Here is a 12,845-nt window from a genome sequence, read left to right as displayed (position 1 = left end):
TTACATATTGATGTTTTTGAACACTTAGGAAAACTCTTGGTAGTAAAACACTTTTTTGTGACTTCAGCTCTAGATATTTATTTCAAACTGAACTGGACCCCCATTCTTGGAAACAGTCCCCCGGTCAGAAACACAGGAGACGCACCATGTGACAGACAAGTGCTATGATGTCATAACATACAACAGCCTATCATGTTTCAATATGCAAATTTAGCCAAGCAAAGTATAGGAGTGTTTCAGTACATCAAAAAACGATTTATTACTTAATTTGTTCTCGGAATGAATTAAATGCCAAAGAATGAAAAGCCCACACAAATAAATACAGGTTATCTAAGCTCACACGCTTACGGTATATAAGCACATTGCATGGAGTAGTAAAGATCTAAAGCAGCACTTCATCTAGCTGGCTGTGTTAAAAAAAAAGTTTGCACACACCTATAAATGAACTCGTTAGCAAGCTAGCAAGTGAAACGCATTAAAACATAAAGCATGCAATTAAATAACACGTTTAAACTAATTAAATAAATAATTTAGAACCTTTGGGGATTCTTTGGTTGTCCGTTTGGCTGAACCGTTAAGTTGGTACTTGGTACATTCTTAGAAAAAGGGGCTCTGCAAAGGTTCTTTGGATAATTCTTTGGATAATTAAGGATATTAAGGATATTTCCTCCTAAAAAGTTTCTACTTGGAACCATTTTTTTAAAAGACTTGGGTTTCCTTCCTAGAAATGCTTTCCAGTAGAACCCCTTTAGAAAGCTACACTCTTTGAAAAAAGAGTTCTTCATGGGTTCTGTGGATAGTTACACTTTCTTAGCTTTTATTTGGAATCCTTTCAGGGATGCTAAGAACCCTTAAAGAACCCTGCTAATTATATTCTTTGTATTAGTTAAAATCTATCAGGCATTTAACATTTTGGGTTCCTTTAAAAAAGGTTCTTCAAGGGTTTTTAAGGGGTTGTAACCTCCTGAAAGGGTTGTACTTGGAGCTTTCTGATAGGGCTAGTGTTTCCTTTCTGGAAACGGTGTCAAGCAGAAAGCAACAATCATAGAAAAAACGGTTCTTTAAAAGCTCTCTGAATCGGTACAGTTGGAATAATCACTAATAGAGAAATTCTGTGCTATAGAGATCTAAGGGTTCCTCCAGATGGACACCTGAAGAGCTCTTGAAGGGGACGGAAATCTTCTAAGAGTATATCACTGCACATAACTAGCTTTCTACCAGTCATAGGATGCTTGCTGTCAGTGAGGTAGATGAAAATGTGGATGACCTCTCAATCCAGCAGTTGTGGAGATTTGACTGTGTAGAGAAAATGTTTTTCGGTGTGTTGGGACTACACATACACAGAGGTGCCAACATTTCTATCAGGCAGAGAACAAACTCCCCGTAACTGTACCACAAAAACCCTAGCGCTAAAGCATGTACAGCAAGCAACAATAAGAAAATGGCGAGAACAAAAGAGACCACAGTCCTGCCCACTTGTATTGCTACTGGCTCACAGGCAGGTGGTCATTACTGTTCCTGGTTCATTTCACCCACACAGAGCTAGCAAAGGTACTCGGATCGTGAATTATCACTTTTGTAGGTCATTTGTGAGTCTAAACTTGAACGTGAGCAAAGGAGCATCCTCTCTGATTCCTGCGTCAGCCGTCGGGTCCAGAGATCGCTCGCCTGTCCATTCAGCGTCCTCTGCTGCATGGCGAGAGTCTCAAATTTCAGATAAGTCTCTTTGGAAAGGTCATCATCCATTTCAGCGTTCCTGCTGCTGCTCCTCTTTAGGTACAGCAATGAGATCTTGTAGAGAAGAAGAACAATGAGAGGAAGCACAAAAACACAAGCAATTCCAGAGACGATCAGCAGCCAACTGTTTTGTCCAACATCTAAAACGGTGTCCAGAGTGCTAAAATTCACACACTGCTCTTTCCCACTTTTGGGAACCAAGCAGACTGTGTACATCTGGTTGGGAAACAGGTCCTCAAGGAGAAGCTTACCATTTCCAACCTCAGTGTCCACGATCTCCTTTATCTCATCTTCGTTGTATGGAAAGTACACCACTGACAGGGGCAATTCACTGGGAAACCCCTCATTCATCCATAACACAACTGCACTGTCTCCTGTTTCCTCAATCACCTCAACATCTCTGATGTATGAGCTACCTTTCTTCCTAGCTTTATCCTTGGTGCCATTTGTGCTGGGTGTATTTCCAGCAGGTGGAGATCTCTGGATGCCTCCACCTGGGTCTAAGTTCAACTTGCTAGCTGTAGATTGGAGTGTAATCAGAGATGGTTTGGACGTGGTGGTGGTGGTGGTGGTGGTGGTAGAAAAGAAAATCGCAGCCTCTGTAACAGCAGGAAAAGTCCTGTTGAAGGGAGGAACTGGAGTTGTGAGGTCCATCCCAGCCAAAGATAGCATGATGGCGGCTTCTGCAGTTCCAGCAAAGTTCTTTGCCTTGCAGCAGTAAACGCCAGTGTCCGTTAACACTATTCCCTCCAGACTAAGGATGGACCATCGAACACCTTTGCCTGGGGACTCCTGCACAACTGAAGCATGCAAAGAGGAATTACACTCATCATTAAAAACAAACTGCAATAAGCACTTGATGCTTCAGGATAAAATGATTACCGTTTTGTTATTGTTTTGAAAATGATTGGTTGCTAAGGCCTAATAAGAGGTAACAGATTTCTTCTCAAACGTTCATAAATCACATTTCATTGAATCTTTTATAGAATACATCCTCAAAGCCATCTAGAAGGATTTAGCTGTTAGCCATCATTAATATGCGTGAAATTAAATTTAAAATATTAAGAGATGAGAAGCATTACACTATGTTTAAAGAAAGCATCTTTACATTTATGTTAACAAAATAGTTATAACCTTTCAGTTAATAAGATACAAGTAGAAATGAGGCTTAAAATTTGGCCTGTTGATGGCGCTAAAGGGTTTTGAGCAGAAAACCAAACTGGTGTGGAGATGCCACTTGCATACTTGGCAAATCTGGTAAAATGTAAATGGATAATGGCAGCTAACGGCAGTCAGTGGCAGCCATTTGTCAATTCAAGTAAAAATAATCTATTAAAGGCTAATACAGTTCAGATTTTGAACTTTTAATTGCACAATTTAACTCTAATTTCGGCGCCGACTGTTACCTGGGTTACTGAGTGCTGAACCGTCCGCTCTGCTCCACTGCAGGGTCGGGGTTGGATAACCCGTAGCATCACAGCGCAGGAGCACATTACTGCCGAGGGAAGACGTGATCTTCGTGGCTGAAGTCATCACCCTTGGTTTAACACACTGATCCAGTTCTGCTCGTTTAAACAGAACCCCAGCCAGGTTCTCTGGACCACTGCAGGTCACCAAGGGGTCCATCAGCACCACCGGACCCTCTGCCATTTTGGACATCTCGATAAGTTTGGATATGCGACAATCGCAATACCACATGTTGTCCTGGAGTCCTAGAAACGTTGAAGCCTTTCTTTTAATGTTAGCTTTTTACAGTGTATCTTATTTTATTAATTAAAATGCAACCTGTATAATTTTAGTGCATTTCTTTTTAGATAACTGATTAATAAAACACTTTTTGGTTGCCGATTGTTCTAAAGCACTATATGAGGGATTTCTGACAGCATTTTTCCTAATCTGATTCTGGGTTAGGGTTAAGGTGTTAACCTAACTAGCCAGCTAGATTTATTCAATACATTACTGTAGCAAGCTATTAGCTAGCTAGTTATTTATTTATTTATGCTTGGCTAATGTGCTAAAATGGCAGCCCATCACTGTACCACTAGCTAGCGTATTTAATGACAAGTTAGCTAGGTTTAGTGAACATGTAAACAATGTTTAATGATTGAAATATTTCAGTATGAGAGCTGCGTAATACCCCGTAACCTTCATGTTGTAATGTAGGTAACCATGTGGGTGATTTGGAACCACTCACTAGCCTTTTCTTTAGCTTCTTCGGAATATTTCTTTAGCATCGATCAGTTTTTAATTGCACGATCATTGTAAAAACAGTTTTACGATGTTACTTAAGCAAAACTTTTATATCCAAGCAACCTATCTAGCTAGCTAAGCTAGAATGAAGGTTACCTGTTTGAGTACCTAGCCAGGTTTGCTTGTAAGCTGTCTAAAATTAAGTGAACTGTTGTATAATTGTAAATAAAACAAACAGGACCCAAGTACGCTAGCATCGTAGATAACGTTATAAACTAGTCAATTGTGGAATTAGCCAATTCACCACCAAGTTCCCTGAGATTTATGATAAATATTATACTGTATAAATAAAGCAGGTGGACATGTTCCCCAGCAAACTTCCTAACGATAAATAAATCTGGTAGCAAGGTTTGCTAGCAAGGCTAACCGCGGCTAATCAGAGCAGAAGAATGGTTTGAAAAATACTATTTTATATTTGATTAGTATTTTCTTTATACGTGAAAACTCATCTTGCGAGTGGACGTCTGAACCTGACTGTAGCTTCTGGAGCCTCGTTTTGTCGTGCGAGGCCTACTGGAGAGTATGTTTAACGTCCCGAAGTGTTTCCAACACAAGCAGTAAAACGTCAGGTGCTGCACTTCAACAGCACATCATTCATTACTCCGTCTAGAGCGGGACCTCGGGGTTTGTTGACTGTAAACACAAAATATGTCGTTTCCCTGATGAACGGGAACAACTGCATGGAGAAGAACACCAAGATGCCGCTGATAGATTCCATAATAATGTAATCACTCTTCCTCATATACACTTCCTTTAGATTTTCAGTAGCAAAACTGCTCCTGGTTTCATATATATGTTCTGTTTTACTAACATTCATAATGTTTTACTCTATAGTCGATGTTCTGCCAGTGCTGATGATAACACACTAGATCTCTGATAACGAGCTGGTACATGATGTTTAGAATCGCTAAACGAAGTGTACAGATCACCTTAAACCTGACTTGCATGTGGGAAGAGAATTATCTGATTAAGCTGTACTTAAGTGAGGTGAAGCCTGCACATGCAGAAGCTCGAGTTATCTTTAGCAGCGATAAACCCACCGCAGAAAATCAAGCAGGTCGGAGACAGTTCGATCGGTGCTATACAGCGGAGAGCGCTACTACTGTAGTAGCTCTCTTAAGTGATTGATTGATTTTTTCACTAAATAAAAGCTTTCTGTTCTTTTAATTAATGTAAATAAAAGCGTGATGATCGTGTCGGTCTTTCATATTGATAACACAAAACTAGTGTACACTCTCAATGTATATACACCATGTTCCCCTTTATCACTATTCATTTCATATTTCACACGGGATTAAGAATCAAGGGTGTGTAAACTTTTGAGCTGGTTAATTTGTGTAAATTCAGTTAGTCGTGTGTACTATATGTAAACATCTGTTATGTGAAATAGTTTAATCAGGGCAGGACTAAACAAACGTGATTTTAATGATCTGTCTTATTATTATTATTATTATTATTTTTTGTGAATTATTAAAATTTTGCAGATTCTGCAAGGGGTGTGTAAATTTATGAGCACAACTGTACCTCATGAACTTACTGTGAATCCCTGATCATTATCATCATCATCATCATCATCATCATCATCATCATCATCACTCACCCAGTATGATTTTCTGAGAGGAACCGCTGGTGGGAATTGTTCCAGAAAAGGGACTCCAGATGTCCAAAAGGTCCGAGGGCAAGGTGTTCAGCTTATTGCTGGAAAGGTCCAGGTATATGATGTTAACCAGGTAAGCTGCAGCTTCTACGGGAACACTTGTTAATCGATTATTGTGCAGATCCAACGTTCTGAGATTGGGCATCTCTCTGAGCGCCTCCCAGGGGAACGTGGAGATTTGATTTCCATCCAGACGGAGCTCGTGCAGGACCTTCAGGTTGTAGAAGCTGGCAGGATCCACGGAGCTGATGGAGTTGTAGGTGAGCCACAGATACCTGAGCTCGGTGAGGTAGTAGAACGCCTCGGTTTTTACTCGACGCACCGCCGTTTTCTCCACACGCAGCTTCACCGTGTCCAGGGGTACGTTGACGGGGATCTCCGCCGTGTCAGGATCGTTACACACCACCGTCCTGTGGGAGAGAAGATGCAGAACTCTAAAGAAATTCAAATCAGGGAGATGCACGTGTTTCTAAATGTTGTAATACAGTGACAATAAACCTTCTGCTTATTAATATTAGAATTATATTCAAACAATATACGCTAATCTAATGCACTAACAGCTGCAACCTAACAACACATACGAAGCTTTTCACACCGCTGTAATGCTGACTGTAGCGTTTGGTTAGCTAGCTACTTAAGCTAACTGCTTATGATCTTTATTTTTTTTTATAGGAAAAAAGTATAACGTCAAAAATCGTTATATTTGAAAGAAATTAAATAGTATTGATTGATTCTCAGTGTAAATGATAATCTCTTTATTATGAACTCTTTATTCTTTTTTAAATTTAATCTTTCATTAGCCCTCCTGAAGCGTTCGCTGCTGCCAAATTCATCTAAAAGAAAATACACGTGTTTTAAATGTTCACGTGTGAAATGTCTCGCTGTTCCTCACGTGTGAAATGTCTCGCTGTTACTCACGTGGGAAATGCCTCGCTGTTACTCACGTGGGAAATGCCTCGCTGTTCCTCACGTGTGAAATGTCTCTCTGTTCCTCACGTGTGAAATGTCTCCCTGTTCCTCACGTGTGAAATGTCCCCCTGTTCCTCACGTGTGAAATGTCTCCCTGTTCCTCACGTGTGAAATGTCTCCCTGTTCCTCACGTGTGAAATGTCTCCCTGTTCCTCACGTGTGAAATGTCTCGCTGTTACTCACGTGTGAAATGTCTCGCTGTTACTCACGTGGGAAATGCCTCGCTGTTCCTCACGTGTGAAATGTCTCTCTGTTCCTCACGTGTGAAATGTCTCCCTGTTCCTCACGTGTGAAATGTCCCCCTGTTCCTCACGTGTGAAATGTCTCCCTGTTCCTCACGTGTGAAATGTCTCCCTGTTCCTCACGTGTGAAATGTCTCCCTGTTCCTCACGTGTGAAATGTCTCGCTGTTACTCACGTGTGAAATGTCTCGCTGTTACTCACGTGGGAAATGCCTCGCTGTTCCTCACGTGTGAAATGTCTCTCTGTTCCTCACGTGTGAAATGTCTCCCTGTTCCTCACGTGTGAAATGTCTCCCTGTTCCTCACGTGTGAAATGTCTCTCTGTTCCTGATGTGTGAAATGTCTCTCTGTTCCTCACGTGTGAAATGTCTCGCTGTTCCTCACGTGTGAAATGTCTCTCTGTTCCTGATGTGTGAAATGTCTCTCTGTTCCTCACGTGTGAAATGTCTCGCTGTTCCTCACGTCTATTTCTGTTTTTTTTTTAATGAATATTATTTTATTACATTTTTACTTTTACACATTTGCATGAAATTATATAAACATGTGTGCGTGTGCGTGCGTGTGTGTGTGTGTGTGTGTGTGTGTGTGTGTGTGTGGGCACGCGCGCGCGCGTGTGTGTGTGTGTGTGTTACCTGGTCCCGTGGAAAACACAGGTGCACTGTGAGGGGCAAAACGGCCGCACGACACTCCAGCAGCACAGCAACACCTGAAAGGCCAGGACACACCGCATCCTTCACTGAGTCACACACACCCTCACACACATCACACACACACACACACAAGCATACACACACGCCTTAAAGCTCACCACACACCCTCACACACATTCAAACACACACAGGAATCCATGCTGAAGGGGAACGTCTGTTCTTCCTGCAGCTTCACACTCACACTGAGGCGAGGAGACGGTGTGCAGGCGAGGACGGATTACAGAGGATTTCTCAAAGAGTGTGCGTGTGTGTGTGTGTGTGTGTGTGTGTGTGTGTGTGTGTGTGTGTGTGTGTGTGTGTTAGAAAGGAAAGGTGATGACCTTTCAGGACATACTAATCGGCTAACAAAGGTTGCCCAATCATGTGACCTGATTCTGTTTATCATTCTATCTCTCTCTATCACCTTTTATGTCTTTGTCTCTTTATCTGTCTCTCTCTTTCTCCTGTATGTCTCTCCCTTTCTCTCTTTATCTGTCTGTCACTTTCTATCTGTCTGCTTCTCCCTGTTTGTCTGTTTCACTCAGAGTCTCTCTCTCTCTCTCTCTCTCTCTCTCTCTCTCTCTCTCTCTCTCCCTCTCTCTCTCTGCAGACCGTTGCATGTGTAAGACAGAGTGATAACTGAGTGTGAGCTGTCGCCTGGACCATGATTTATAACAACGCCGAGAGAGAGAGAGAGAGAGAGAGAGAGAGAGAGAGAGAGAGAGAGAGAGAGAGAGAGAACAATAAAGGAATGAACAGAATTAGAGACAGAGAGAGAAACAAATGAGAAGCGAGGTAAAAAAAAAGAGAGTATTGTAAAGATGATGATAGAGAGATGAGGGAGAGGAGAAGAGGAAAAGATGGAAGCAGAGAGAGTGAGAAATAAAACAGGACAGAGCGAGAGAGAGAGAGAGAGAGAGAGAGAGAGTAAACACACACACACAAGAAGTTTCCTTTAAAAGATCTGTTATTTTCAATTCAATTCAAATCAATTTTATTTGTATAGCGCTTTTTACAATAGACATAGTCTCAAAGCAGCTTTACAGAAATATCAACACGGTCTACAGATATTAAAGGTGCGAATTTATCCCAACTGAGCAAGACACTGAGTGGCGACGGTGGCGAGGAAAAACTCCCTAAGATGTTTTAAGAGGAAGAAACCTTGAGAGGAACCCGACTCAGAAGGGAACCCATCCTCATCTGGGTAACAACAGATAGTGTGAAAAAGTTCATTATGGATTTATATGAAGTCTGTATGGCGTTAGGAGCAGCCGTAGTCCCAGCAGTCTGGATTTAGAGAAGATTTGAGCTCCATCCAGAGGCAGAAAGGATCTGGATCTCTAGTATCTCCATAAATTCGTGTGGGGCTCGGCGAAAGGAGAGAGGGAGAAAAAAGATCATTATGACTGCGAAGTAGTAGAACAGGATCTAGTCAGGGTAGGCTTGAGTAAACAAATACGTTTTAAGCCTGGACTTAAACACTGAGACTGTGTCTGAGTCCCGAACACTAACTGGAAGACTGTTCCATAACTGTGGGGCTCTAGAAGAGAAAGCTCTTCCCCCTGCTGTAGTCTTCACTATTCCAGGTACCGTCAGATAGCCTGCATCTTTTGATCTAAGTAGGCGTGGCGGATCATAAAAGACCAAAAGTTCTCTCAGGTACTGTGGCGCGAGAGCGTTTAGTGCTTTATAGGTTAATAATAGTATTTTATAATCAGTGTGAGATTTCACTGGGAGTCAATGCAGTGTGGATAAGATCGGGGTGATGTGGTCGTATCTTCTGGTTCTAGTGAGGACTCTAGCAGCTGCATTCTGGACTAACTGGAGTTTGTTTATGGTCCTACTGGAACATCCAGACAGTACGGCATTACAGTAATCTAGTCTAGAGGTGACGAATGCATGAACTAGTATTTCTGCATCATGTAGTGACAATATGTTTCTTATCTTAGAAATATTTCTGAGATGAAAGAAGACTATCCTAGTAATATTATCTACATGAGCATCAGATGATAGGCTGGAGTCAATAATCACTCCAAGGTCTTTAACTGCTGCACATGATGAAACAGAAAGAACATCCAGAGTTACTGTGTGATCAGAAAGATTACTTCTAGCTACACGTGGGCCTAGTACAAGTTCTTCTGTCTTATCAGAATTAAGTAGAAGGAAGTTAATTAACATCCAATGTCTAATGTCCTTTACACAATCCTCAACTTTACTAAGCTGCCGTCTGTCCTCTGGCTTCGCTGAAACATACAACTGTGTATCATCAGCATAACAGTGGACGCTAATTCCATGTTTACGAATAATTTGACCTAGGGGTAGCGTATATAAAGTAAAGAGCAGTGGGCCTAAAACAGAACCCTGTGGAACTCCAAAAGTAACCTCAGTACGCATGGAGAATTCACCATTTACATCTACGAACTGTTAACGATCGGTGAGATAAGACCTGAGCCAGGAGAGGACTGTTCCCTTAATACCAACAACATTTTCTAATCTATCAAGGAGAATAGTGTGATCTATAGTATCAAAAGCTGCACTAAGGTCGAGTAACACAAGCAGCGAGACACAACCCTGATCAGAGGTCAGTAGAGGGTCATTTACTACTTTAACTAACACTGTCTCTGTGCTATAATGAAGTCTAAATCCTGACTGATACATTTCATGAATGTTATTCCTATCTAAGTACGAGCATAACTGCTGTGTACAACCTTTTCTAAAATCTTAGAGATGAAGGGGAGATTTGATATTGGTCTATAGCTGGACAATTGAGACGGGTCAAGATCAGGTTTTTTAATCAGGGGTTTAATAACTGCTAATTTAAGTGATTTAGGTACATAGCCAGTGCTATGTACCTAAATCAATGGGAAGAATTGATTATATTTAGAAGTGGTTCAGTTACTCCTGGACAAATCTGTTTAAACAAACATGTAGGTACGGGATCTAGTATGCAAGTTGATGAATTGGTTGAAGAGATTAATGTAGCTAGTTCGGTCTCTCTAAGCGGAGCAAAACACTCTAAGCATTGATCTGATATCGCTACATTGCCATGTAATGGGTTTGTTACAGTACTGTCCGGTTTTAATTTAATGGCCTGTATTTCACGTCTAATATTTTCAACCTTATCAATCAAACCTTATTTTAATTTTATTATTTATATATTTTTATATAAATGGAAATTTGAGAACATTAAACCAAATTAATCTTTCATCTGCATTAAGAGCTGTTCAGACTCACAGTGAATCCTGGCTGAAAACACACACACACACACACACACACACACACACACACACACACACACACACACACACACACACACACACAGGTGTGATTTCTCCAGTTCCACCTGCAGGTATATTTTTAGGAGGAACCCCAGAGAACGACTTTAGTGTTAAAATTGCGCCCCCTGTAGGTGTCAGTTGTGCATGTGTATTTCAGAAAATATCTAACACACACACACACACACACACACACACACACAGAGTTATAAGACTGTTAATGATAAACAAATAAAATATATAAATTAAAAATCGTAATGAAGGAAGAACCTTTAAAGAAATCGTCTTCCTGGAGTCCGATGTCTAGAACTGTATTTTAGAATAAAAGTGAATTATATCTTCTGTATAAAACATTTATGGTTAAAAAAAAGGATCATGCACCATGTGGAGAGAGAGAGACAGAGAGGGAGAGAGAGAGAGAGAGAGAGAGAGAGAGAGAGACAGTGTACGTGGGACGTGTACGGGGAAAAGAGAACATGTCCAGTGAGAAAGAGGACGTGTCCAGTGAGAAAGAGGACGTGTCCGGGGAAAAGAGGACGTGTACAGGGAAAAAGAGGACGTGTCCGGAGAAAAGAGGAAGTGTACAGGGAAAAGGGGACGTGTCCGGGGAAAAGAGGGCGTGTCCGGGGAAAAGAGGGCGTGTCCGGGGAAAAGAGGACGTGTCCGGGGAAAAGAGGAAGTGTACAGGGAAAAGGGGACGTGTCCGGGGAAAAGAGGGCGTGTCCGGGGAAAAGAGGGCGTGTCCGGGGAAAAGAGGACGTGTCCGGGGAAAAGAGGGCGTGTATGGGGAGAAGAGGACGTGTACGTGGAAAAGAGGACGTGTACGTGGAAAAGAGGGCGTGTCCGGGGAAAAGAGGACGTGTCTGGGGAAAAGAGGGCGTGTACGTGGAAAAGAGGGCGTGTCCGGGGAAAAGAGGGCGTGTACGGGGAAAAGAGGGCGTGTCCGGGGAAAAGAGGACGTGTACGTGGGAAAGAGGGCGTGTCCGGGGAAAAGAGGACGTGTACGGGGAAAAGAGGACGTGTACGGGGAAAAGAGGACGTGTACGGGGAGAAGAGGACGTGTCCGGGGAGAAGAGGGCGTGTCCGGGGAAAAGAGGACGTGTCCGGGGAAAAGGGGACGTGTACGGGGAGAAGAGGACGTGTCCGGGGAGAAGAGGGCGTGTCCGGGGAAAAGAGGGCGTGTCCGGGGAAAAGGGGACGTGTACGGGGAAAAGGGGACGTGTACGGGGAAAAGAGGACGTGTCCGGGGAAAAGGGGACGTGTACGGGGAAAAGGGGACGTGTACGGGGAAAAGAGGGCGTGTCCGGGGAAAAGGGGACGTGTACGGGGAGAAGAGGACGTGTCCGGGGAGAAGAGGGCGTGTCCGGGGAAAAGAGGGCGTGTCCGGGGAGAAGAGGGCGTGTCCGGGGAGAAGGGGACGTGTACGGGGAGAAGAGGACGTGTCCGGGGAGAAGAGGGCGTGTCCGGGGAAAAGAGGGCGTGTCCGGGGAAAAGAGGGCGTGTCCGGGGAAAAGGGGACGTGTACGGGGAAAAGGGGACGTGTACGGGGAAAAGGGGACGTGTACGGGGAGAAGAGGACGTGTACGGGGAGAAGAGGACGTGTCCGGGGAGAAGAGGGCGTGTCCGGGGAAAAGAGGACGTGTCCGGGGAAAAGGGGACGTGTACGGGGAGAAGAGGACGTGTCCGGGGAGAAGAGGGCGTGTCCGGGGAAAAGAGGGCGTGTCCGGGGAAAAGGGGACGTGTACGGGGAAAAGGGGACGTGTACGGGGAAAAGAGGGCGTGTCCGGGGAAAAGGGGACGTGTACGGGGAGAAGAGGACGTGTCCGGGGAGAAGAGGGCGTGTCCGGGGAAAAGAGGGCGTGTCCGGGGAAAAGAGGGCGTGTCCGGGGAAAAGGGGACGTGTACGGGGAGAAGAGGACGTGTCCGGGGAGAAGAGGGCGTGTCCGGGGAAAAGAGGGCGTGTCCGGGGAAAAGAGGGCGTGTCCGGGGAAAAGGGGACGTGTACGGGGAAAAGGGGACGTGTACGG

The 12,845-nt window shown here is 43.6% G+C and overlaps 1 protein-coding gene across 1 annotated transcript; it reads right to left on the bottom strand.

Annotated features, from left to right (window-relative positions):
* Positions 1 to 93: 93 nt before the first annotated feature.
* Positions 94 to 7,927, bottom strand: lrit3a (info leucine-rich repeat, immunoglobulin-like and transmembrane domains 3a). The gene is made up of 4 exons (XM_017473484.3): positions 7,487 to 7,927; positions 5,588 to 6,054; positions 3,144 to 3,449; positions 94 to 2,537 (listed from the first exon to the last, which is right to left on the bottom strand). Exons 1-4 carry the CDS (start codon positions 7,582 to 7,584, stop codon positions 1,543 to 1,545), a joined length of 1,866 nt encoding a protein of 621 aa, XP_017328973.1. The 5' UTR covers positions 7,585 to 7,927; the 3' UTR covers positions 94 to 1,542.
* Positions 7,928 to 12,845: the final 4,918 nt, after the last annotated feature.

The sequence above is a fragment of the Ictalurus punctatus genome, chromosome 8, assembly GCF_001660625.3.
Source record: "Ictalurus punctatus breed USDA103 chromosome 8, Coco_2.0, whole genome shotgun sequence".
NCBI lineage: Eukaryota > Metazoa > Chordata > Actinopteri > Siluriformes > Ictaluridae > Ictalurus > Ictalurus punctatus.
Note: the sequence above shows the minus strand (reverse complement) of the source record. Positions and strands in the feature narration are given on the sequence as shown.